We start from the raw sequence: 27,445 nt of genomic DNA on the forward strand, positions 1-27,445 counted from the left end.
GAAGCCTGTTTATTACGCAGCTGGACGCTGGGCCTCGGCTCTGCACTGGACAGGGTAGGGAGGGGCAAGCTCACGTTCAAATAAACGGCACCTACATGCATTGAGCGCCTACTGTTTGCAGGACCTGGGCAGGTGGTCTGAGCCCTGGACCCTGCAGGGCGCTGTCTCCTCCCAGGGCCCTAACCAGGACTCGACCCCACAGCCAGGCAGAAGGGCCACCCAGCAGTCTTGGAAGACCCTCCGGCAAGAAGTGGTCCTCGGAAGCAATGCAGAAAGAGCCCCCAAACCCCGGGGGGCTCGGGGTCAGGCTGCTCTGCCACTTTCTGTGTGGCCGGTGCTGAGGCCAGCGCCCCTGCAGCTGCTCTGTAAAGCGGTGCGCACCTGGGCTGCAGCCCTTGGCCAGTCTGAGGGTTGAGCTCCTGGAAGCTGACTGGCTGTCAGGACTTAGGGCCCAGCGCCCAGCAAGGCCACCCGTTCTCCTCAGGACACCCACAGTCCTCTCTGCCCCAGGCCAACCTGCCCCCACTTCGCTGCCCTCCTCACAGCCCAGACTTGAAGGGAACCCGAAACCATTTGCTGCCCACTTAGAACAGAGGTGGCAGGGAGCCCTCCAGTCCAGCCCGGAGCTGACACCAGCAGGCAGGGCAGTCACAGCCTGAGAAGCCCTTGAGTGGCAGGACCAGAAGGCCCCCTACAGAGCATCTAATCCAATCTCCCCGAGCTCCCGCCTCCTGTTTTAAGAGGGAGCAGGAGGTTCCAAGGCCATGTCCCCCGGTAATGCTGGAATCAGAACCCAGGTCTCCTAAACTCCAGTGGAACCGGCATGCTTCCAGCATGCTTTCCATCTCGAAGTCGTTGCTTTTGCAACTGCTTTCTTCCCGATGCAGCAAACATTTCATCCGAGTCTCTCCAGTCCCAGAGTCACTTCAACGCAGGGTTCCCGGAGCCGGTCACAGAGACTGTCCAGATCAGACCCTTCCAGGCCCTTGTGCTCCATCCTGGAGGCACAGCAGCCTCACCTCTGGCCCCATCCAGATCCGCAGGCAGAGCCTGCCACCTGTCAAGGCTGCAGTTTGTACCACCTCAGGCCCCAGAGGTTTCCAGGGGTTGAGGCTTCGGTGCTGGAGGAGGCCCAGCCTGCCCTTCCTGCTCGTCCCTGTCACCTCCCCAAGGCTTTGGTCACACCCTGATGCCCATGCAAGGTTGATTTTTATGTTTCCCCCATTAGACTGTGAGCCCCCTGAGGGCAGGAGCTGAGTCTGTAACACCACTCCTAGCTCAGAACTGGCACCCAGTGTCTCTTAGGAAATGTTTGAAGGATGAATGAATGAACAAATGAACAGCCACCTGCCGTTTCATCCCAGCCGTGCCTGGCGTTCCTGGGGTCAATTCCATGTTCCTGGTGTGGCAGAGTGACCGGCGGCCACTAGAGGGCAGCAAAGAGTCAGAAACGATCAACAGGTAGCCGACCTCTGCACTATCCCTGGTCCACCCGCCCAAGGAGGCTCAGAGGGTGGACATTCCAAGTCAGATCATACATACATTGAGGTTCTGGCTGAGCTCGGCCACAATCCAGGCTCTGGCTTCCCAGCCTGGTGCTGAGGCCCCAGCCCCCAAGCCTGCATGCTCACAAGTCGGGAGGGGCTAACGGTGGACAAAAGAAACCCACATCTCCTCCCCTCCAGACCTCAGTGCCCTCCCTGCCTCACAGGCCTGGGGCCTCAGTTACTGCAGGCAAGGCAGGCTCAGAGAGTTTGTGCAAAGTCACACAGCTAAGCAGTGGTGAAGCCACACGCCTTCCACGGCACCGACCCCCCGCCACGGCCACTTCTCCTGGGGCAACTCCACGGCTCTCCCTCTCTCTGGGCCAGACCCTGCCCCTGCACTCTTGACCTGCTTTGCCACTTGTCTGCAGAGGGACCTTGCCTGGATGTCTGCTTGGCCTCCGAAAGTTGAGAAGTCCAAAACCTAATCATGCTGGCCACCAGCCTCCTCCTCAATCAGGCCCCTTCCCGCCAACCCCATTCACCCAGCCTGGGCTGGCAGCCATGCCCACCCCCCTGTGAACCCACTCCACCACTGGGCTCACCCCCTGCCTCCTCTTCAGATGGCCAAGGACACCTGCCACAGCCTAGCTTAAAGGCTCCCCTTCTCCAAGGGACCTTTCTCAATCAGACCAACCCCAGGTGCCTCTCCGTTTCCCAGACCTGCAGCATTCAGCGTCTGCCCCACTCCTGCCTGGCAACACTCTTGTGGGTTCTCTAATTGCTGCTCCCGCTGATCCATGGGGTATGAGCTCTGCTGGGCATCTCTCAATTTAATGCCAACTCGGCCAGGCCAGCTTTAGGCATGCCAGCTAGGCTTGTCTTCTCACCACTGCACCCAGCTCAGTCCCCTCTATAAACAATCAGCAGCAGCATTATAAAGAACACCTATATGGCACTTGATATGTGCCAGGCAAAGTTCTAAGGCTTTTTACACATATTACCGCATTTCATGCTCACTCTTATTACCATCATCCCCATTTCATTGATGAGGAGGAAATGAGGGCACAGAGAAGTTACATCACAGGCCCCAAGTCACACAGCTAGTGAGAAGCAGGTTGGTGACTCAGAACCAGGCACAGCCCTTGCCTGTTTCACCAGGCCGCTGCCCAGCATCCTCACTGCGTGTGCCAGCATTGGGCCGAGCTCTCACTGCAGCCCAGCCCAAAGCCCCTCTTCTTATTTCAGCGGGGCCAGGCACTCAGCCAGGAACTGCGGCACAGTGGTGAACAGACAGACACAGCCTGTGACTGTGTAACCCTGTGGACTGCACAGACCTGAGGGGAAGGCCCGCAAGGAAGGAGTCAAGACTGATTAAATTCCTTCCATTGTGCTTAGAATCACGAGTGAAAAGAACAGGACGCTTTAAGAGAGGAGTGGGGGTGGGGGGCTGGCTTAGACCGTGTGGTAGGCAGAGTAACAGCCCCCCACCTCAGATGTCTACGTCCTAACCCTGGGACCTGTGAGCATGGCAGGTTTTGTGGCAAAGGGGAATTAAGGTTACTAATTAGCGGACCTGGAGATAAGGAGAGTATCCTGGGTTATCCAGGTGGGTCCAATAAAACCCCAAGGATCCTTATGAGTGGAAGAGGCGGGCAGGAGAGAGAACGGTGGCGTGAGGATAAAGACTCGGCCCCATGTTGCCAGCTTTGCAGATGACGATGAAGACGGGGCCGCGAACAAGGGATCTGGACAGTATCTACACGCTGGAGAAGGAACGGCTCTCCTCTGCAGAAGGAGCACAGCCCTGCCTGCCCCTGGGCCTTAGCCTGTGAGAGCCTGGCCTCCAGAACTGAGAGGTGGCAGATTTATCTTGTTTTGAGTCACTTGTTTGCAGTAACTCACTTCAGCAGCGATAGGAGACGAATACATTTGGGGTCAAAGGGAAGACCCCTCTGAGGAGGTGAAACCCACAGGGATGAGAAGGGGCAGGGAAGGCTGGGCCAGTCACGTGGGAGCAGCGGGGCGGGGACGCGCCCTGGAAGCAGAGGGAATCACACCCGTCTCTCCTTCCTCCTGCAGGGTGCAGCCGGCCTGTCTCTGCTCGCCTCTTGCTGCTGTTCCAGACCCCCTCACTGGCCCAAGCTGTCAGTTAACTGAGAAATTTAATTGAAAGGCACCTACAAATGATGTGTCCCAATCCATGGCAAGTAGAGTGCCAGGACTGGAAGGACGCACCATAGAGCCTCCCGTCAAATAGCATCTTGACTGCTGCAGCCCTGGGGGGCCTCCCTCCCTTAGCAAAAGGACCTACTATGTGCTAAGGTCCATGAATAGTGCAGAAAACAAAGCAGAGGGCCTGGTCCTCAATGAGGTCGCCTCCCAGTGGCATAGCGAGCTGGGCCACAAACACAGTGGGCCCTGTGGCACAACAAAGCCAAGTGCAAGGCTCTATCCCCAGAGGAGGCCACGCCAGAAGGCTTCACGGGGCAGGTAAGATGCATGTTCAGCCCCGAAGAGTGACACTGGATCCTAACAGGCCGTAGTAGGAAGTGGTCTAAGCTGAGGGCACAGGATCAAGAGGGACACTGACCGGGAAGCGTGAGTCGTGCTGGGAACCAGGAGCGGTCAGTGCTGGGGACAGGCTGGGAAAGGAGGCCGGAAAGGCAAGCTGAGGCCAGACCATGGAGATGCCTGAATGGCAGGCCAAGGACCCGCTCTGCTAAAGGCGGGCCATCTTTGCTGTGGGCCAATCCTGGGGCAGTTCCTGCAAAGACCGTGCGTAAGAGCCCGCAATGTCCCTGAAGCCGTCCAAGAGGCACATCTGGAAATCATGTTGGAGACAGTCCCAAAGCCGTGACCGCGATTTGGACACTGAGGAACAGGAACCAAGGACCGTGCCCACTGCGTATGGAGTCCTGGCCCTGACAGTGCGGGGGTGTGTGAGAAGAGAAAACAAGAAAAGGAGAGAAGAGAAAGGGAGGGAGAGGCACGCGCAAGAGTACACTGTGTACGTACCCTGCCTCTGCTTTGGAAACAGAGTCTCAGGAGACCACGCCCTGGGCCAACCTGTGGCCGCCCCGCCTACCTGCTGCCACCATAAATGGGCAAGGAGCTGCCATCAGCTCCCACCGGGGCACGGCCAGGCCCATGGCCAGGTGTGTATTTTGCGCCTGGTAATTAGGGTTGGAGTAACGATGGGGGCCGGAGGGCAGGCTCTGTTTGGGTAAACTTGGGAAAGTTCAGCTGCTCTCTGAATGTCGCCTCTTTGGGGTTGGCAGTGGGGAGGCAGCAGGGCAGCTGGTAGCCTCAGTTGCCAATATGCTACCGCCTACCCTCTGGCAGCACAGACACAGGCAGGAATGCTGAACTGACCGGCAAAGACCCAGACACAAGCTGTGCAGCCTTGAGAAACTCCCCACCTGCTCTGAGCCCCGGATTCTCCTGTTGGAAAACGGGGGCTACACTCCAGACCGGCCCACCCCGCAGGGTGGCAACATCCGAGGGCTCCCAGGAAAGCACTTTGCATTCATTCAGATGCTGCTTAAATTCGAGGGGCCATTAATGGAGATGGCTTGGGATCCACCTCCTGAGGCTGCCCAGCTTGCTCACAGTTGGGAAGAGGGGGGGCGGGGGTTGTCCCACCACCTGTTTGCCTTATGCCTGCTAGTCCCCTGTGCTCTGCACGGGCCCATCCTGGTAGCAGAAAAGGCAAAGGCTTTGCAGGTGTGACCTTGGCAGGCCTCTCGGCATTGGCACGGCCCAGGGCGAGCGTACACACGGAGGCCACTTCCCATATGTCTCACATTTGAAAGCCATAAATCAAGCTAACAAACCGTTAAATGAAACATGCTCCGTCCTCCCACCTTGTTAAACACATCTTTGTAATAACCTGGAAAGCAGGAGCGAACTTAGAATTCCGGGACCCCTGGGCATCTGCGCCAGGACCTGGCTGCGTGGGAGAGCCACCTGAGCTAGGATCTGCCCTGCTTCCCTTCCCTTCCCCAAACCCACTTACACCCAAGCTCTGTCCACACCCCCACGAAGAGCCAGTCCTCAGCCCTGGGGTGCACATGCCTGTGATGTAAGTCAGGGAAGATGCTGGAAGAGTCTGGTACTATCTGGACAGGACCCTAGGGTGGGCTAGAAGGAGGGGCTCGGGTACCAGGTGGACAGATCCCATTGGCCCTGCAGATGGCCAATCAGGGGCGGGGCCTATGGGGCCAGAATAGGTCCCTCTTGCCTGGGTCTAAAGTGGGTTCACACTGGTCAGGACTCCTATTTGCTGGTTGACTTGGGCCCGTCCCAACCCCTTTCTGGGCTCAATTTCCTCAGCAAGAAAGCAGGTAAATGATCCACCCGCTTACTTCTCAGAGCTGTTGTGAGGCTCCAAAGAGAAGTCCCTGGGGTGGGAAGGGGAGAAATAACCAGCTGGCTTTCCACACGCCCGAGAGATCAGCAGTGTGTGCGGGGAGAGGAGCACCCCTGGAGCCCCCCAGCACGGAATAAGTCATGTGGCCCCGTAAATAACTCAAAACAAGGGACCACACGAGCCCTTAAAAGAAGTGTAACAACCCTTCAACCTGACTTTCCCCTGATCATGTCTTTAAGCATCTTTTAAAAAACGGATACTTGGGGTGCCCCTGCCGTGCTCGTGCCCTTCGCACGCGGACAGCGCCATGTGCTGTGTTGTGCACGGAAGGGCGCGTGGTGGCCTCCCTTCCACTGTCTTGAAAGAAACTGACACGCTGCCGGCCCGAGGGGAGCAGGTTTCAAGGGCCACAGGGTGTTCAGTTTAGAGTCAAGTGACAAACCCACCAGACAGCTTCCTGTCTGTCCTGAGCACATGGTCCTCAGTTCCAAAGCGTGAGGCCACGGGGAGCTCCTCGGGGGTTCTCCCTGTGCTCATGTCACATGGAGCGGGTGGGGAAGGGAGACGGGAGGAGAGGATGGGGGAGGGCCCTCACTCCCCAGGCTGGGCGACCTGCGACCAGGTCCCGCCCCCTCTGTGTTCAGACTTCCCAGGTGGCCAGTGAGGGCGGTTTGAGTGACAGCCAACAGCCCCCCTCTCTCTGAGGTCCCCCCGGGTGCCGCCACTGGCTGGTCCCGGCCCCACGGCAGGCCCGGCTGCAGAGGAAGCCGAGAGTGCAGACCTCCGCCTGATTTATTCAGGTCCACTTCTCAGAAGCATAGAGGTCACCAGGGCTGTTCGGGGAGATGCCCCCCCCCCGAAACCCCATCCGCCGCCTGCTGTGGAGACGCCAACAATGCAAACTCACCAGGCACCATCCCTGTCAGCGTCGGTGCTGAGTAGCTGCCCTGTCCGGCGGGGGGTACGTGCGGAGGGTACCCGGGGAGGGTCGTGCTCGCCAAGTCTCGGCCTGAGGAATCAAAGCAACAAATCACAGGGTGAGCGTCTCCACGGCCAGCTGCTCATGTCCACCGCTCCCCGGACATCTGCACATTTGTCACGTCTGGACGCTGAGCACCAACATGCCCCCAGCTCCTCACGTTACTCGCATGGAAACACACACGCACACGTACACACACACACACACACACACACACACACACGCGCACACCTCCAGCCACCCTGGCTCCACACAGTAGGAAGAGGATGGCTCTGCTGTGTCCCTGGGAACTGGGGCTCCAGCCGGCTCACCTTGCTCTCTGCCCCCAGTAGGACTTGGGCCTCAGCACCCACCGCCACCCCTTTGCTCTGTTGTGCCCTCTGCGTGAAGCACCCTCTGCTCCTGCTGCACCGGCCCAACATCACCGCCTGCAGAGACCAGCTCAGACGCCTCCCTCCGCCTCAAACCCCCACAGCTCTGGTCCTCACTGAATTCTTAAACTGTTCATTTATTAATATATATACAAAAAATCAATATCACTGATCAAGTAATATTAGAAAAAGAATACTATACCATGACCAAAAAAGGCTTAATTTGGGTATACAAGGATGATCGACATTAAAGCATTGGTTGGGAAAGCATATTAATGTAGCAAAGGAGGAGAAACATGTGATTATATCAAAGCTATGGAAAAGGCATTGGCTGAAACTCAATACTAATTCCTCACAATACCTCTTAGTAAATAAGAATTGGAGTATACTGCTTTGATCTGATATTGATCTTAAATCTAGAGTCAACAGCATACCTAACTGGTGAAATACTTGAAGCCTTCTTATTAAAGTCAAGAACATGTTAAGGAAAGCTGTCGTTACTGAAAACTGTTCAGAAAGTTTTAGCCAGTACAAGAAGGCAAGATAGAGACATAAACATTGTGGGGTGGGGAACAGCAAAATTATCAATCGTTGGCTATACCTTCCATCTGGAAAATCACAAGCAAATCAGCTCATCTACGGGAGCCAATAAAAAGGTTTGCTGAGACAGCCAGCTCACGGGTGCCTAGAATCAACACCTTTCTGGATTCACCAGCTCCCTGCTGCCTATTCAATTTGGTATAGATTTTTCAGTTTGGCTTCCAAGGCCCTACTCAGCCCGTGTCCCCGACCTGTGACCTTTGCAGCCTCATCAACTCTGACTTCCCCAGCCATTCCCCAAACTGCCCCGTACTTCTTTCCTGCCCCCACACCCTTGCTCATGCTGCTCATTCCTACCTGCTCTTCTTGCATTCCCATCAACTAGGCCTTCATCCTGCCCTCAAATGCCACCCTCAAGAGCCAGCTCCTCTGAAGTTTTTCAAGGCCCTTTAAGTATTTGCCTCCTCTGAAGGCCTCCCTGCTCTCCACCCCAATCCTCCCAGGGCAAAGGGGGCACCATCACTAACAGACGGAGGTGATGATGTCAGTAACGATGAGACAGCACTGACTAGTCCCAGACACGCGTACCCTTTTCTACACACTAATGCACTTTATCATCCTTAGCACCCTATGAGGGCTGGACAATGATCACGCCCACTTTATAAGAAAGGGAACTGCGGACGAAGTTAAGTAACTGGCCTAAGGTCACACAGCTGGTAGGAAAAAGAGCGGAGATTTGACCCCAGGTTGGGGAGCTCCAGCCTGAGCTTTTGGGTGGGGGTAAGGGGTGGAGGCGGATGGGAGAAGTCAATAAAGAGGGCTGAGAATTAGAGGTTAGCAGCTGGAAAGGGTGGGCAGATTAAAGCAGGAGAGAGGGTGTGGTGGAAGATGAGCTATCAGAAGGTGGGTGTCCATGCCTGTTTGGGAATGAATGCATCAATATTAACCCCTTGAGTGCTGAGGAGCTCCTGTCTTTCACCAAAAGTGCCCGGAGCGCTATCAAAGCTTCGAAATGGTGTCCAGTTCTAAGTCTGCTTTTTATTAGTGACGATGATATTGCTAAAGATGTCAATGTAGTAAAGGTTTCCTTAAGTTTTTGAATATGTAACTTCATTGACTTGCGAGTCATAATATTTTTTCCTAAACTGTTGTAAAATCAGCAAAAATGCCTTGGCAATTTTAGCAGAGTTCCTAGGGTATTGGTTGGCACTCAAAGGGTTAAGTCTCCACAGGGGGGGGCAGGGCTGCACAGCCCCCGGGCACACAGCAAGTGCTCATAATTTCATGGAGAGCCAGGACAAGAAGGTCATCCAAGGCCCTTTTACTGATCCGAGCCCCAGTTTTGCACTGAACTGCTGTGGGACCCTGGGCAAGCCTTTTACTCTGATCATCAGTCTTTCCCAATTTTCAAAAAGAGATCTTAGCTCAGTGATAGCCAGGAGCCCATACTGGTCAGTGTGTGCAAACACACGAAGGATAATTGGACTGTGAGTAGATTTTTCTACCTTAACGTTCAACTGCGCCCGCAGCTCTGGAGCCTCCACAATCAACGCTGCATTGTGAGCTGCTGCCTGCAGGGCTCCCACGTCTCCTTGGACAGTGGCAGGCTGTGCGCCGCTTCCAGCCTCGGCGGGGCCTGGTGTCAGCTCCAGCTGCGGTTCAGGACTTGGCCGTCACGCCGGGAACTCATTCCATCCCCCGTCCCTCCTCCCTGTGCACAGGGAGGACCTGACAAATGGCCGCCTGCATCTGACAAATAACTCTGCCTCCGAGCTCCCTGTCACCGGGGAACTCCTCTGAATTGTCCATGGCTCCAATTCCACCCTGCATACGCCCCCAGACCCAGAGGCTACCACCTGAGGCTGCAGGCTCCTTCCTTGGACTGGCCTCAAAAGCAGAATCTGCGTTATCACTTTTGGTGTGGTGGGCAAAGAGGGGAGAAACTGGCATCTGTGTCATCTCCAGGTACCCGGGCCCCTCCCGCCTCTGTGTCAGGCACGGGGGTAGGCTGCTCATAAACATTATTCCACTTAATCCTCACAGCCTGTAAAATTCCCAGTCAACTTCATAAGACCGGGAGGGGAAGTCTCAGGGAGGTGGAGCGCAGCCCGGAATGGACAGGAAGGCAGCAGAGCACAGCAATGAAGAGCGTCCCCTCTGCCCAGGCTCCACTCCTGGCTCTACCGCTTACTGGCTGCATGGTCCTGAGAGAGTTCCTCACTCATTCGGAGCCTCCATTTCCTCATCTGTAAAGTGAGGCTAATAATAGCCAACATGAATCTAGAGCGAACAACGGCTAACACCTACAGAGAGAAAACTATTATCCATTTATTCCTTCCATAGCCCTACTAGAGAACTCCTATTACCCCCATTTTGCTGTGGGGAAACGAAGGCACAGACAGTTTAAGTAACTTGCTCACAGTTGGTAAGTAAGAAAGGCAGGTTTCAAACCCAGTCTGTCTGGCTGGCAAACCTGCACGCTGCACCCCGTGCTGTGCCACCGTGGCAGCAATAACAAAACAGGCCTCTTCCGTGGGGCATCCTGGGGGTCAGTGAGAAGCATGTAAACACGTGGCACAGTGCCAGCCCCGGTGAGCCTTGGGGGAGATTGGCTTATTGGCTGCAACCCTTAACCCCACCCTTATAACCATCATCTTGAAAAGTAAGTGGTCAAATAAAATTTGACTCCAAAAATAATGTAGGGAAAATGTAATATTAAACTTTTAAAAAACCAAACAAATTAAAAATAATAATTTTAAAAAATAAGTAAAACCAAATTCATTCAGTTTTATGAAAAACTAAAAAGAAACCCTTTGCAGTTCCTCCTCCAGGAGACAGCATGCTTCTCCGCCCCTTCCCTTTGGGCTCGGCCACGTGCTGGCTGTGGCCAGTGGGACGTGAGCAGGCATTCGGCGAGCAGACGCTTGTCATATGCTTGTGCTGCTGGGTGTGCCGCTCTGTACCTCTGCCCGCACCGTGACAGCAGGCCCTGGCTAGCCACTACAAGGAGGAAGGGCGACGTGTGGAGCAGAGATGGACCCAACCTACAACTGCCATCAAGCCCAGCCCAGATCAGCCATGAGCAAGAGCAAGAGCAATCCCCTAGAGCATTAGCAAGAAGAGGCATGGTGGTGGTAACCCCTGAGCTTTGGGCTGGTTTGCTAAGCATCGGTGTTATGGCGATAGCTGATTGATACAGGACGTCATACATGCCACCCGTTCTTGTTCTCATCACGCTGCCTGGGTCTTTCTAAGGACACCTATCCAAATCTGAGCCGAGGCTGGACTCCCTGGTGGGAAAACCGAGCCTGGAATGAAGCCTCAAATTTGTTCTGATGGCCTGTGAGGACTCTCCGGGCACTGAGCTGGGGATTCTGTGACCTTGGAGTGTACGGGCACTTTCACCTTCTCAGTCCCTTCTCTGACATGTCTCAGGCACATCACCAAGGCCGGGGGTGCTTAACGATCAGTCAACACAAGGCCCCTGAACCGGCTGGCACACAGTAGGTGCTCAGAAATATCTGCCAAGATGAAATTGGAGAAGACCGGGCACGTTCAGGGTGGTATGGCTGTACACTGCTGAGGTGCGATTGACCAGACATTGGCTCTACCATCTGAAAGCAACTTCGGTTCCTGTCTCACCATCTCAGAAAGCCCTTTATCACAAACTCCACAAAATAAATAGGCCTGGTTTATCTGATTTTGCTTAGATGCAACTTTTTCTTCTTCATGCAGCCCATTTCTAGGTAGGCTCTATGTGCACTAATGGGGGGAAATGTGAATCCAATTAACTTCACATTTAGCTCATAATGAACTTATCTCATTTTGCTACCAGCTCGGTTCTCATCGTGTGGCAGTAATTAACCACTGGGGGTTGTCACTCCCAGACACATGACATGGAGATCCTCCCAGCCCCTCTTCAAACCCTTACAGAACTCATTACCCTGACAGTGTGAAAGCCCTTCACTTTGAATACCACAGGGCACCAGCCGAACTCCCCCTCTGCCTACCTGACTGTGTGTGTGAGCGAGGGGGAGAAGAGAGAAAGCCACTGAGAAGCCGTGAGTTATTGTGAACAACTTGGGAGGCGGGGGCAGGATGCTGGCGGTGGCTCGATGCCCAGAGAGGGTCTGCCGGCCTTGACAGCCCTGGGCCGGAGGTTCTGCCCAGAGGAGGGCCATCTCCACAGACAGGGCCCAGGCGGAGCTGCCTGGCAGAGGCAAATGCTTTCACACAGTGACGATCACACCCGCTGGGGACTTTTAATGCCCAGGAAGCCTCACGTTCCGGGAAGGGGCACTGGAACTTGCTGTGTGCCCTCGGGTAAGGGCCACCTCTCTCTGGGCCTTGGCTTTCCCACCTGAATTGCTCAAGCAGTGAGAGCAGATGGTCTCTCGGCGGCTTTCTGCTCCAACGTTCCCTAAGTCACAGGCATCAGTTCACTGCTGTGCTGATGGAGCTGGAGGCTGGCGCTGGCTGCTCTAGAGCTGGGAGTGCCTGCCCACCTTGCCCCTCCTCAGCTCTGGCTACTCTGCAACAGAAGCCAGAACTCGGGTTTCATTTCATTTGGGAATCTCCTGTCTGTGTGGATGCTGACGCTAATCCGGTTTTTGAAATATACACGGAGGGCCAAGGTAAACTTGAACAAAGGCCCTATTGAGCCCTCAGGCTGTCCGTTTCCAACCTTTACCCATCCCCCAGAGCCCTCAAGTCCTGCCGTCTCCCTTGTTTTTGTGGGCGACAGCACCGGCCTCCCAGCCATGCCAGCTTCATGACACCCCCTCCCTCATGTCCGGTCAGTCCCCAAGCCCCTCCTGACCCGCCATTCCCGGGCGCCCTCTCTATGGCCCTGATCTGCCCAGGTCAGCTGGCTCTTCCCTTTCCCCTCCTGACCCGCCATTCCCGGGCGCCCTCTCTATGGCCCTGATCTGCCCAGGTCAGCTGGCTCTTCCCTTTCCCCTGTTTCCTTCCAACCTCCTCCCAGGCTCCAGGCTGCAGGCTCCACGCTCTGGACTGGACTGCCTGTCAAGGCTCCGCTCCCAGCTTCCAGCCACGGAACCACTGAGCTCACCCTGCAGGACAACCTGACACCGCACAGGAACTCCGTGGGGGCGCCAAAGCCAAAGCTCTGATTCTGTCTCAGCGCAACCATTTCACCCAAACCTGCAGGCACTTCTAGGACGTTTTCCCAGAAAGCCTTTTCTAGAGTCTCAGAGCCATGAGAAACTCCTTTTGGGTGTAAAGAAACATTATTAAAACTTTCAAAAACAGGTCTTAAAGGTGGGAAGCACAGCCTTTCAATGTAACAGGCACACCCAAGACACATACCTCTAAGACAGCGGTTCTCAACCTGTGGGTCGCGACCCCTTTCGCGGTCAAACAACCCTTTCACAGGGTTCGCCTAAGACCATCCTGCATATCAGATATTTACATTACGATTCATAACAGTAGCAGCATTACAATTATGAAGTAGCAACAAAAATAATTTTATGGTTGGGTCACAACTTGAGGAACTGTATTTAAAGGGCTAGAAGGTTGAGAACCACTGCTCTAAGAGAATAAACATGTGTTTGACGATTCTCTACTTTTGAGAATCAGAGCCCAGATATGGGGAAATTATATTTCTATTGGGCAGAAAAGATAACCCAAAAGTTTGGGTGTATTGCCCCATAGGACATTACCCAAGTTTGTATCTAATCTAGCAATTTTATTGAACTTTTTTTTTTTTCAAATGCCATTCCCCTGGGACAATATAAACCCCTGGTTTCTGAAATGCTCTTGGGACCACTTTTATCTTTTTATAGGTTCCCTCATTAACTTATCTTATATAATAAAAGGCTAATATGCAAATTGACTGAACGGCAGAATGACTGGCTGTTATAAGTGCACTGACCACCAGGGGGCAGACGCTCAACGCAGGAGCTGCCCCCTGGTGGTCAGTGCACTCCCACGGGAGGAGCGCTGCTCAGAAGCCAGGCTCATGGCTGGCAAGCGCAGTGGCAGTGGCGGGAGCCTCTCCTGCCTCTACGGCAGCACTAAGGATGTCCGACTGCCGGCTTAGGCCCGCTCCGTGCCCTGGCCCCCCGCCAAGTGCATGAATTTCATGCACTGGGCCTCTAGTGAGTTGAATAAAATCTTCACATGTGTTCCTTCTAATAACACATGGGTTATGTTCTTAACTTTTAAAAACTATACTTTGATGCTTATAGAAAAAAGTCAACCTGTGCTTGAGTGACATGAGCTGAGATTTTCAACCAACACCAAAGCAGATGACAGGGTCCTGTCACCTGAGGGGAGAAGGAGAGAAACAGCCCAGCACACGGGACACAGGGAGTGGGTCGGTCCTGCCACACAAACCCCGGTGTATGTGTATGCGTAGTGTGTACACCCCCAGGCTCCTTCCTTCCAGCTGGCATTTGAAACGTGTGACAATTTGAACAGGGGCTGCTCTGATGTCTCCCTCTGTCCAGACCTGCCATGAGTAAAGAGTGTGCTGGTGGGTATCACACATAGAGGGAAAGGCTGGCAGTGATGTTACACCCCAACTCGCCTGTGCACAATGGACATACTAATTGCCGATGAGCCGTATGGTGTCATTACAGCAGGCCTGGCTGGCTGCTAATGACAGGTATATTAGCCATTAGTGGAGGTGGTGTTATTTACTTGGAAACAATAACCCTAAATTTCTTTTCTCAAAATGACTTCCTCCCCACCTTTAGCTAACTCTGACTGGCCTCCCTTTAATTGCCCTGGTTCAAGATCTAACCCGGAATCGGAGAGCAGGGAAGGCAACTCTGACGATTCATTCATCAGGGCACTGTTTACTTTGCAGGCTCTACACTCCCAATTCCTTCATTTGGACCAACCTCGGCCACTTCCCTGGAATCACTGGAAACTTCCAGGCTCCAATCCTGTATTTCAGTTCCGAGCGTCTTTGAATTTCACCTGCCTGGCATTTTAGAGCACACACTGGGGCCCAGTCAATATTTCCATGCACAGTTATGACATGATCGTCCTCGAACTAGCAATTGTTGGTTTGACCTAATAAACCGACAAAGGCAGGGTTCTAACGAGCAAGGCTGCAGAGAATTCATTACCCTGACAGCGTGAAAGCCCTTCACTTTGAATACCACAGGGCACCAGCCGAACTCCCCCTCCGCCTACCTGACTGTGTGTGAGTGAGGGGGAGAAGAGAGAAAGCCACCGAGAAGCCGTGAGTTATTGTGAACAACATGGGAGGCGGGGGCAGGATGCTGGTGGTGGCTCGATGCCCAGTGCCTCCTGCCAGGACAGGCACTGCTCCAGAGACGGAGGGAAGGCAGTATTTCAGCAGGGGAATGCTGAGGGCGACTGCGGGCTAGCTCATGCCTTCATTCACACATACATGCATTATCTCGTGCCTACCACTAAGCCCTAAGCACCTTCCTGAGTGCTCCATAGGACCTGGGAGATGATAATAATAGTAATAGTAACATCCACAACAGTAACAATTAGCATTTGTTCAGCTCTTACCATGTGCCAGGCACCATTCTAAGTGTTTTGTATGTATCATCTCATTTAAGTATCATAGCCACCCTGGGAGAGATAAATCTTTATAATCCCCAATTTGCAGATAAGATGCCCAGCTAGAAAGAGGGGGAGCTGGATGCAAACTGAGGCCATCTGATGCCAGAGTCGTGCCTTTACCACCCGCCTCCCTGCACTATTCTGCTTTAGTAGGTGAATTGCAAAATACAGAACACACCTCCCCTTTGACCAGCAATGCTAATTCTAGGACTTTACCTATGGAAATACACAGAAAACTACGCCAAGATTTACATTGTATGGGAGGGAGGGAAGGGAGGGAGGGGAAGAAGGAAAGAAGGAAGGAAGGGAGGGGGGAGGGAAGGAGGGAGGGGAGGAGGGAGGAAGGAAGGGAGGAAGGAAGGGATGGGAGGAGACAATCCAAGATTCTATCATAGTGGCAGGGTTAAGTAAATTATGACACTTCCCTATGATGGAATAATACACAGTTTGAAAAACAGTGAGGTGGATTTGAATGCATGGATTGTGGAAAGAGCACCAAGATACATAACTGAGTGAATAAAACAAAGTGCAGAAGAACACTGTGTAGAGAAGGATTCCACTTGTGCTAATAAAAAACAGATACAATCTGTGTGCTGATGGATGTCTAACAATGTGACAAAAGGACACACAAGGCATTGTTCACTTTGGGGTGAGGCCCTAGGAATGGCAGGACGGAGGTTGGGGGAAGGAGAGTTACTTTCCATTTCCTATTTTTCTGTATGGTTTGAATATTTAACTACTCGCATGTATTACTTTTTATTTGAAATTAACTTTTTGATTTAAAATTAACTTTATCTTAAGAACCAGACACTGTCTGCGCCCCCAAGGGGCTCACTCACAGGCTCAAAGGGGAGATAATAATGAATCCAAGATGCTCGAAGTGCATGGCTCCTCCCTGCCCCCTGCTCCCACCTTTGCAGCTCTCGGGCCAGAGCTGTCACAGCAGGCACTGCTTGCTTTCAAGGGCAGCATCATGATGCCAGGAGCACCTTGGTCAAGTCACATATTCACAGCTCGTGGTCCCCCAGGCCTCCCCCAAGTCAACATCCAGCCCTGACAAGGGCAGTAAATACGGTGGTATCCCGCCGATCCAAAACACGCCACCAGGCCATCTCAGCCCCGACAATCTGGCTGTGAGTAGAGCCAAAAGGTGGGCACAGGCCTGTCCTGGAGCCCCTCTTGGGCATCAGCTCTGGGGGCTCACTCATCATTTGCACACGGTCCCAGTGAGCTCATGGCTGGGTTTTCCAGCCCCAGCAGCTTGAAAACAACAAAATAAGAAGGAGAGAGCTTTTTAGAGCCAGGCAACGTGACATGAGGAGAAGTGACAGATGACAGGTGAACAGCAAGGATGGAGACAGGGAAACAATATAATCAGACGTAAGGTATCCAAACCTCAGCAGTGTGGGGTGGAAGGGCAAGCCGCCGGCTACAGGCCTCTGTATCGGGCCAGGTTCAGTCATGCCACAGAGATGACGCTGGGTGCTGTCATAGGAGGAGGCAGACTTATGTCACTCCAGCATAATGATGGGTGTCTGTTATGCGAGAAACTGATAGGACAAACCAGTGTTTTGAGAGTTGGCTGGGGCCTATAGAATCCTAAGTCGCAGATGGAGAAGAGCTCCATTGTCCATCTGGTCCGGGATGTGTCCCTGGAGAACCCGCATACAGTGCGTGGCAACGGCGAAGATCACCAGGAGATCAGACTGCGGAGGGAGACCCACCGTGCCGCCACTCCTCGCTGCAGTCCGCTCCCACGCTGGCTGGAGGATCCCGAAAACGTCTCTTTGCCTCATGACATTTCAGAATCATGGAGTCCCATGGCCAGAGTGAAACGTGGAGATTGAACAGTCCCGTAACCCCCTCCCCAACTCCAGGCCATCAGGATTGCATCCATTTGCCCACTTCCAGGTGGCTAATGCAGAACACTGTAGGGCACGGCTATAGGGTTAAGCCTCGGACTGACCTGTTGGCAAAGCCAAAAACAAGTCCCAGCTTAGAGGGCACAGCCCTCTTAGCATTATTAGGCTTGACTTTATGACAGATCTTATCTGGGTAGCTAATGGCCTGTGGGAGATACAGCAAGTGCTGCCAAAACAAGTGAAACTCACAAGAACATTGTAACTATGGTGACCACTACCTTGTTTACCTCTGGCTATAAAATAAGGCTCAGCTTGCTGTCTGGATCTCTCTCTGTGGCCTCAGCCAGGCACAGGAGATCCACCCAGCTATTCTCTCTCATTTCTTCATCCTTCACCGCCCTCCCTCAGGCTTTCGAACCCTTGGCTGAGCTGGCTCGGCACAGAACACACTTCCCAAACCTGAAGGTGGGGAAGTCCTCCTTCCCGGGAGTGGGCATCAGCATAACCTGGGTGATGGGTGACTCCCAAGTGGAAAATGGGAGGAGGACACGAACACACAGAAAGCATCGCGTTCCCCTGAAGCAGCCTTCCAGGCTGGGGGACGTTGCATCTTCGTAAAAGGGGGCAGTGTGGCAAGACAGAGACAAGCACCACAGGCTGGCCGTCTCCGTCCAGCCCCTGGCTCCACACTTGCTGGCTGTGTGATCTTGAGCGAGTGGCTGCCAGGAGCTGGTCCATGCTTGCTGTTTCAAGGGACCTGGCATATATGGCATACTGTTCTTAATATGTTTGCTCACCTTCTAGGCACTATGTGTTTTAACCAAGGTCTCTGAGAAAGGTTGTTTCCCCAGGTAGGGATTTTCCCCTGAAGTTAGGGAGGGAATAAAACCTCTTAACTAAGTGCCAGGCAGGTAATTAATCACTTTAACTACGAACAATCATGCTTAAGCTACATAATCTTTACTCCCTGGAATGGAGATAAGAAACGCCCTAACCTTTGAAATAGAGATTGATAGGATTGGAATCAACTGGTATAAACACAGATGTAAGAAGACAGAACGAAGAGAGACAGAACCTAGGCACAGAACCTACACAGAACGTTCTCTAGAGACAGAAGAACTTCGCTGGAGAGAACATGGCAAAAGATCCTGGACAGAAACTGGCCTCAGAACCTAGAGACAGAGCCTAGCGAGAGAACATGGCAAAAGATCCTGGACTGAACCTGACTACAGAAATTGGCAAGAGAACCTGACTAGAACCTGGTGACTGAACCTGGCTCGAGAACCTAGTGAGGGAACATGGCTACAGAACCTGGCTGGAGAACCTGGAGAACCTAGCAAGAGAACATGGACACAGAACCTGGCTGGAGATCCTAACCAGAACTTCGCTGGAGATCCAGAGCAGAACCCCTCTGGAGATCCAGACCAGAACTTGGCTGGAGATCCTGGCTAGAGATCCTGGCTAGGCTGCTGATCAACTGAATGCTGTCTCCGTGTCGTTCCTTCTTCGCCGACTCCGTCTACGCCTTTGGGAACCCCTGGACCTGCTGGGGTTGGACCACGGCAAGTGGCTTAGCCTCTCTGTGTCTCAGTCTTCTCAACTCTGAATAAAGATGATCCTATCTGCCTTGTAGAACTGCTGCACCGATTAAATGAACAAATGCATGTAAATCTCCTGGAACCAGGCTGGGCACAGAGAGGACAGTCAATAATGCCACCCACCACTGTGTGTGCCCACGGTCTCACCAAATCTGCGTACGATGGATAACTGATAGTAGCTGGCTCTGTCGAGCAGTTTCTTCTTGCCAGGCCCTCTTCTATGTGCTTTATGCACACTGTCTCATGAACCCATCAGAGCAATCCCACGGGCAGAAGCTATTGTTGCTGCAGTGATGGCGGTGGTGGCGGTGGTGGTGGTGACGGAAAGGCTGAATGAGCCTAGTGGCTAAGAGCAAAGCCTCTGGGCGCAGACTGCCTGGGTTCAATTACTAGTTGTTTTGTAACTTTGGATACGATTATGCCACAGTTTCCTCATCTATAAAGTGGGGCTAATGATAATATCATCTTCTCAAGACTGTTTAAAAGGATTAAAAAGTTAGGACATACAAAGCACTTAGAGACGGGCCTGGCCCAACGTGCTCCCCAATGTTAGCCGTGGTATTACTTCCAATGTTCAGAGGAGGCAACTAAAGATGAGAGAGCTGAGATAAGTTGCCCAAGGCTGCACAGGCAGAAAGTGGGGTGGGGCGGAGTGGGGTGGAGGAAGGCTGGATACCCAGGCCGCCTGAGGTCCTGACCACCAGGTTATACTAGTACATCTAGGACGGGTTGGAAATGAAGTCAAGCGTTGTAGGCCGGGGCTACTGAAGCTTTCAAGCTGGAGGATAAGGTCAGGGCTGGAGGACCACGTGTGAAGGCCATGAGGCCCAGCCAGCCCTGGACTCGGGGTCAGAAATCTCTGTGCCTTCAGGCAGGTCCCCTCCCCTCCCTGAACATTCTCCTCTGTGTGCCAGAGTCTTAATCCCAGGTCACCCACTGGGGGAATCAAACGATGCTAGAGACGTGAAGATGGCATATTACCCAGTTCTCTGCCTACCACATCTGTCTAGCTGACGGCCCATTTATTTAAGAAATAGCCAACAAGTCAAGTCTAAGCCTCGGACAGGCTTCTGACCTCTTCACAAATCCCAAACCAGAGGCTCAGCTGGTCCACTTTTGGCCCTGGGGGCAGCAGGATGGTGGATGTCATGGAGAGCCAGACTTGGAACCAAGAAAGCCCAGCCAATCCTCTGATCGTTTCCCCAGACCACGCAGCGAGGGCCCGGTTGGTAACTGCCCAGGGGGCCCACAGGAAAGGCAGGCTGGGCAGGTGCGCTTTGCCAGGGAAAACCAAGCGACCCGCAGAGGCACCTCCCAGGGTGCACGGCAAACTAATGTGCAGCAGAGAACACGCATTAAATCGCCCTGCTGGCTGGCTCTGTGGGCTGCCCAGTCGTCAGCCTGTCCCTCCCTCCCTCTACCCTCCCAGAGAGGCCGGGACATGTATAGGAGCTTCTGAGACACCCAGTGTAGCTCGGGCTCTTGCTTATAAACCAGCTATGGGATTCCCCCTGCCCTGCTTCCCTCATGGGCCATCGGGAGCCCCAAATGGGATTGCAGGAGAGAACACCCAGGGTGGGGGTTCTACTGAGCATGAGTCAGTCAGGCCTGCGTTCGACTTGCTGGTTAGTCACCATTTCAGCGACCATGGCTGGGGAAACTGAGGCTCAGAGAGAAGACATGTCCTGCCCAAGACCGCACAGTTAGCAAAGAGCAGACCTGAGATTGCATGCCAGCAGCCAGGCCGCCAGGGGCTGGGGGAGGCGGTGTTTCTCAGAGGGATCGGGCGTGGGGCTGGGGCAGGGTCGGGGCAGGACGCCAGTACAAGTGGGTCGCCTCACACCAGTTGATGAACCGCAGCAGGTGGTGTGCTTGGTCTAAGCTTCCTCTGCCACTGGCAGAGGTTGGGGTGAGGCAGGTGGAACACTGGGGTACAAGGTGTCAGAACTGGGACTTCAGAGGTGGGAACTGAGAGCCAGGCTGAGCAGAGGAAATACGTGTTCTCTGAGCGGGCTTCACAGTGGCCTGAAAACCACTTTAGAATCAGGGAGCACCAGAGCCCAAAGGTCACTCAAGGTCAGCCGGGGCAGGGGTTCCAGCTGTGTTCCTCTGGGCCTCCTGGGGGACTGGCACCCCCAAAACCAATGAACCTCGATTCCGACTTGTTTACATAAATAAAGGGCTTCCCAGGAAGGTTTTATCTGAATAAAACTTTTCTTGACAAAATGTTTAACAATTTAGCAATTGTTGGAAAATCTCTAATTGTCCAGACGGCTGGTGAGTGAAGCCGCCCCTGGGAGGGCCGTGCCGTGCCCAGAGAGCATGCCCAGCCGGGCCTGGCCCAGAACCACCATGGCTCTCAATCCAAATTTCCTTCCCTTGCTTTTCTATTCCTTTCCTGCCTCCACAGAGCATCCCTCAAATTCAAGAAACTGACTCTCGTTTTTTTTTTTCTTCCAGTAGCCCAGGGCTCGGATGTCCCTGATGAAGCAGAAAGAGCAGTGTCCTCTGTGAGCCGACCTAAGGGTGCAGGCTCCGCACCCTTGGGCTCCGCAGGCCTGGCTGAGGTCGGCAGGGGCTCTGGAGCCAGGAGAGGGCTAAGCCCGTGTCAGGGAGCAGGTGCCCAGAGTGACCTGGAGCCAGGGAAGGGAGGGCATTGATGAAGCCAGTGGGCTCCTGCCCAGAGCGCCAGTTCCAAACTTGCCTTGTGTGTGTGTGTGTGTGTGTGTGTGTGTGAGAGAGAGAGAGAGAGAGAGAGAGAGAGAGAGAGAGAGAGAGAGAATTTATTGTCCCTGCTAGTCCAGGAAGGTAGGGGGACCACACACAAGAATCAGATTCCACCACTGGCCTCCAGCTACCATGCTACCAACAAATGACGGTACCTCACTGAGCCTCACTTCCCAAATCTACAAAATGGGAATATACTACATGCACTGCCTCCCACGGTTCCTGGGCTTTGGAGAGGGAGGAAGGAGAAGGAGCAGAGCCTTCTGGTTAAAAGATGCAAACATTCAAATGTGCATCAGCTTGAGTTTTAAAGTCCGACAGGCCAGTGCTTGCCACCCCAGCCAACCGCATACTATTTATGTGACCTTGACAGGTTACCACATGATTTGTGCCCTCAGTTTCTTTGTCTACAAAATGGGAACAATAACACCCTCTTCACAGGGCGTCTGAGGTCTGAACCAGGCCACCCAGGAGAAGGAGCCACATGGAGCCTGAACTCATGGCCACGACATGGTAAAGACCTCTTGTCTCCCCTCCCATCACCTTCTGCTCAAGCCATCCCCACCAAAAGGAACCTACTGGGCAGGGGGGACTCGGAGAATTACAGCACGCAATCAAACAGCTTCTTGACGGAAAATGCTTTGGAAATTTTCGGCTTCATTTACTTCTCAATCTAATTTTGTCCTCGGATGCACATTATGCGCAAGATGGGATCTCATGTGGTTTGCACTCTGCACACCAGCAGGAGGCGTCTCAATTGCTGCTCGCGTCTCTCCTCGCCCATGAGTGCCATAATGAGGGCACCCAGCAGGCTGCAGGGTACCCCTGGGCAAGAAGGCCTGGCCTGGACATCCTGGCACCCACAGGCCCAGTTTCTCCCACCAATGCCCCTGGAGTGGAGGTTGGGGGTATCACCAGGTTACAGCCCCTTTACATCCACAGCCAACTCTGGCCATAGTTCACTCTTACTGCCACCCACCCTCACCTGTCTCCCTGGCTGGGCCCAGCCTCCTCCAATAGGCAGCTCCTCTAGAGAAGGACCCTGTACTCCTCAGCTCCCTCCCTGAACGGCTCCCCACAGCCTCTGGATCTAGTCCGAACCTCTCGCTGACCCCCATTCCTACTGGAGTAGTCTAGGCTCCAGCCCCCCACCCCACCCTGCTGGCCCTAACCTTGCCCCAGGCTTGAACAAATGCTGCTGCTGTGCCCCAACAGCACCCAGCAAACTCCATCTATGGCACCTCCTGGGGAAAACATTCCCAAGATGCCCCACCCTGCCCTGCCCACCCACAGCTATGCCTTCCCTCCTGCGTGCTCTCAGAGCCCCTGCGCCCAGCTCCACAGCACAGCGCTTGTTGGCTGTTGGTAGAGACACTAGACTGAACCCTTCCATGGCAGGGACCGCATCCCATTGATCTATTTCCCTGTGGTGCCGGCGCAATGCTTGGCATACAGCTGAGGCCAAACAAATGCTTACTGGTTCATTCATTCATTTGCTCAGAAAACCTTTCCCAGTCCACTCTTCTGGGCCAGCCCCGTGTCCGCTGTTGGGCAATCCGTGCCCTTAAGAACAGGAGCCCAATAGGCAGCACTTCCTATCCTCCCCGCTGGAGAAAAGCCACCAGCCACGCAAGTTCTAGCAAAGGGGAAAGGCTCCTAGACACCCCCCTCCCCCCAACCTCCCAAGGTGGGACTTTGCCACAGGATCCTCGCTTGCTTCTTCCCCCAGGCCAGTCACACACTAAACGTCACTCAAATCCTGAAAAAATAGCCCAACCACATCGGCTTCCGTCCAGCCTCCTCGCCTCACTGAGGCTTCCCTGGAGTCCAGTCCAGTCGTTTCCCACTTCCTCTCAGTGGTGTCTGGCCTGTGCAGCGGTCCTTGGGTTTGAATTTAATGATGCTTCAAGTCCTATGGGAAGGGGTTGAGTCTGGTTGGTAAGTGACTCGAAGAACAAGGCCCACTTAACTGCCAAAACCAACCGATACTTCAGCCCTTGTTGTCTTGGATCTCTTCGCTCACTCCTCAACTCTTCAAACATTTTTGGTCACCCTACACCACTGAACACCTGTTTTGGGAAATTTCCACCATAAGCGTTTCGGCTCCTCAAGGCAGAGGTCAGGAGCGTGAGCGCCCAGACTCTCTTGCAGCTAGGACGCAGGCACCTGCTGGCTCCACCAAGCAGGCACACATTAGTGAGCCGTTAACTCAGAAGGTAGTGACATAAAGAAGTGGACACCTGTGGGCCCAGCTGCCAAGACAGAGGTTCTAGTGGTGACCTCTGGTGCCCAGTGACAGCAGCACGAGCTGGGGGCTCCATGTCCACGGGCCTACGTGGCGTCTCCACGGGAGCAGTCCTGCTGTGTGGTCAGTGGTTTGGGTGTGGCTTAGCTGTGGTTCAGGCATGGCTCCTGGTTGTGAAGTCTCCAGGCCTGGCTCTGGGGTCCTCTTGAGTGTCCTAATACACTTTAGAAAATTCCTTTTCTCCTTTAGCGGCCAGAGAGAATTCTGTTGTTCTCAACCAAGAGTTGTGACTGCTACAGGCTCCAAGACGGTGCTGTGCTTTGTCCTTCCTCAGTCAGCTCTTCCCGGATTTCTCCATGGCTTCCTCTCTCCAGCCACCTCTGTCCCCCAGAGTCCCTTCCTAGATCTCTGCTCCTCTCAACTCTTTTTGTCTCTACATCTTCCCTGAGTGACCCATCTCCTCCATGCCCAGGACTTCCAAATCCATAGCCTCAGCCTTGACCCCTCCCCACTGCCCTCTGGACATTCCCACTTGGGCGTCCCTGGGGCACCATGAAGTCCAAGTACCCAAGCCAGCTCCTCCTCCTGTTGTCTCTCTCTCAGCTGCTGGCTCCATTTTCTACCCAGGGCCCCAAACTCCAACCAAGGGAGCCAATCCCTCACTTCCGTGTCTCACCTAATCCTGTATTTGGTCAATTCTATTCCTCTATCCTCATCTCCACTGCCCGGGTCCAGGTCCTCATTCTTTCTCTCCTGGACTTTTACCACCACCTTCAGTACGCTCGGTCTTCTTGCCGAGTCTCATCCTCATTACACCCACCCTCTGTCAACACCCCAGAGAGATGATGTTGAAGATGCCGCTCCCCAAGGCTCCCAGCATCTGGAGCTTGTGACCCTAGGTCCCTGGGAGCCTCCTCAGTCTGACCCCCGCCCTCACCTCCAGCTGCACATCTCACTGCTCCTGGAGTTGCTTGCATTTCCTCACTCAGCCTGTGCTGTTTGCCTTCACCCTGTCATTCCCTCTGCCTGGTATGTCCTTTCTCACCCAGTCCTACTCGTTCCTCTCAGCAGTGTCACCAGCTGCAGGCAGCTTTCCTTGGCCACCCCCCCCACCACACACACACACACACACAACCTCGGGAAGGCATGGTGGCCCGCCTCTTGCTCCTGTGACATCTGCCACCTGCTTCTCTCAGTTTAAAAACATTCTATCAGCACTCTTGATGGGGCAGGAACCTTGCTAAGGATTGACATGCATTATCTCATCTAGTCCTGATAACAACCCTCTGAGGAGAGCGTTATTCCCATTCCTGGATGAGAAAATCGAGGTTCAGAAAATTGCAGTGACCCTCCCGAGATCCACAGCTAGACAGTGAGGAGTCGAGGCTGGGAGCCCAGGGCTGTCTGGCTCCACACCCCAAACTCCTCATGGTGAGGCTGTGGCTTCCGGAGAAGCCATCCTCTGCACGTGCCCCATGTGTGGCATGACGTTGGCCAAACCACTTCACCAAGTTTCCTCGTCTGTAAAAGGGGGACCAAGTCTCTCCCTGCCACTCTCCTCCACGGGAATGGAAGGGAGACCTGGAAAGTAACAGACATAAAATCACCCGGTCAACAGTAAAGGGCGGTGCACATGCAAGATGCTATTAGCGTACTTTTAGGATTTGGTTTCACTGAACACTTTCCTTGCCCACCTTAGACTCAAAGGCCCGCCATCTGCTCCTTTCCTTAGAGTGGGGAGGGCTCCCACTTTCCTCCCTGGCCCAGGCTGCCCCTGGGATTTTTAAAGTCACCATCCAGCTGTGCCATCCCCCTCCCAAAACACAACTGTGACAGTCAAGCCAAGAAAGGCGAGTGGGGGAAATCCATAAAGGCTCGGCAAAGCGGGGGCCAGAGGCGTTCTCCAGCTCCTGGCCACCAGCTAGTGACGTCAGGATTTATAACTGTATTAAATGGTGTGACAGGCAGCCTTGATATATCAGTTCCCCCTTCTTCCCAAATCACAGACAATAAAAGCTTTGTCAGTGAAAGTCATTCATCATCATAAAGACCCGAGACATCCCAGTCATCAATTTCACTCACATCCTTAATACACTGGAGAGAGTGCAGGAGTGGAGCACCCCGCAAAGGGGAGAGGAGAAAAACACGAAGGAAGATTGAACAGGAATAATTACAAAGGTCAAAGAAGGGATTCCTCTGGGGGGAGGACCACAGGCAGGGCCGGTGGCCAGCGGTGTGCTCAGCCCACAGAGAAACTGGGCAGTTGCTGGGTGTGCTCCAGGCAGCCCAGACCAGCACAGACCTTGTGAACCTGAGGTAGGAGCTGAAATGGGCTGTGGGACCAGAGGAGGAAGTGTGGGAGGACAGAGGGCCCAGATCGGGTTCTGTAGGAGTCTTTTACTTCACCAGCCTCGTTAATACAAAAGAGATGTAAAGACAATAAGAACAACACAGGTGTCTTTTTGGAATATACCCCTGTATTGGCATAGATGGCTATGTGTGCCATCAGACGGACTACGGGTTGTGAAAGATACTGCGAGACTGCCAGGCCATCTGGGAAAGAGTCACTGCCCAGGGCCGGTAAGTAGGCCTTCTGCCACCCTTGCCCCGCCCCCCGGCCCTCTGGATGCTCTCCACCCACCCTGACTATAATGGAAGCCAGGGGTCCCGGAGAGGAGGAGACACACCCTGAGGCTCCATCTGATGAGGCGAGTCCTCCCGCCCAGCCCGCTCCCATGTGAGTGTCCTCTCCCGCCTGCCCACGTGCCTGCCAAGGCTCCCACCCTTCACCACCTGGACCGTTGCTCGGCATCTTTTACCCCCTCTCAAGCGAGCAGGGCAATAAAGGATGAGAAAGCAGGCAGCTGACTGGGTGTGGTGGGGAGAGCTGGGGACTTTAACTGACTTGTTCCTGCAGAGAACCAGGGCTGAAATGGCACGACCCTTCCACCTGTGCTGGACCAGAGAAAGTGTAAGGAGGTCTCTGCACAAAGGCAGTGACAATTCTGTTTCTTTTGCTTTCTTTCCTGACAACAAAACAACGAAAGAGAGCTTTGGTCTCGGTGGGAAGCTGCTGGAAGTGCTGCGCCTCCCCTCATCTGAAAGGGAATGGCCTGGGAGGGGGGGTGCCATGGGGGCTGAGGGCTCTAGGGTTGCCAAGGAGTTGCCAGGTGGCTTCAACCAGGTAGGAACCTGCCAGAAGGTACAAAGTATTAAGTTTCCCAAGAAAGACAGAACAAGGCTACCTATGGCTGTCTGCCCTGCCTGAGGAAGGCCCACTGAGTGCTGAGGTCCGCGAGGCTGGGCAGGTCTGCCTGGAACAGGCTGACTTACGGGGTGCCAGCTGCTGGAGACTGAGTCAACCCCATGCCCTTCGACCAGATACCACCTACGCTTCAGACAGAAGCCTTCTCGGCAGAGGGATCAGCAGAACAAAGGCTTGGCGTCAGGACCGGGCGTGGCTGGGTTGGGAGGTGCTAAAAAGGCAGGCCCGGATCAGCTCCCACGGACCCCAGTCACCATCGGTCTAGCTGCGCTGCAGGCGCGTGAGAGAGCGCTGCTTGGATACCTCTGATGACACGAAGCTCACTATCAACCAAAGGAATACACGGCCGGGGTTAGGAGAAAACCAGCTCTGCACTCCTTGCTGGGTGAACTCAGGCAGTCTGTGTAAGTGTTCGTTGGGACAGAAATAGTACCTA

General features: G+C 53.9%; 1 protein-coding gene across 8 annotated transcripts in view; it reads right to left on the reverse strand.

Annotated features, from left to right (window-relative positions):
- Positions 1 to 27,445, reverse strand: part of PAX5 (paired box 5) — a gene marked incomplete at both ends in the record, with an annotated part of 156,539 nt that overhangs the window by 20,670 nt on the left and 108,424 nt on the right. For 5 of the 8 annotated variants that reach the window (XM_081103114.1, XM_081103112.1, XM_081103110.1 and 2 more), the window contains one exon: positions 6,764 to 6,865. The exons of the other annotated variants lie outside the window; for them this stretch is intronic. In XM_081103114.1, the coding sequence (XP_080959240.1) occupies positions 6,764 to 6,865 (102 nt within the window). The remainder of the gene's footprint in view (positions 1 to 6,763; positions 6,866 to 27,445) is intronic. 8 annotated transcript variants of the gene reach the window in all.

Source organism: Myotis nattereri, assembly GCF_964212035.1.
Source record: "Myotis nattereri genome assembly, chromosome: 12".
Lineage (NCBI taxonomy): Eukaryota > Metazoa > Chordata > Mammalia > Chiroptera > Vespertilionidae > Myotis > Myotis nattereri.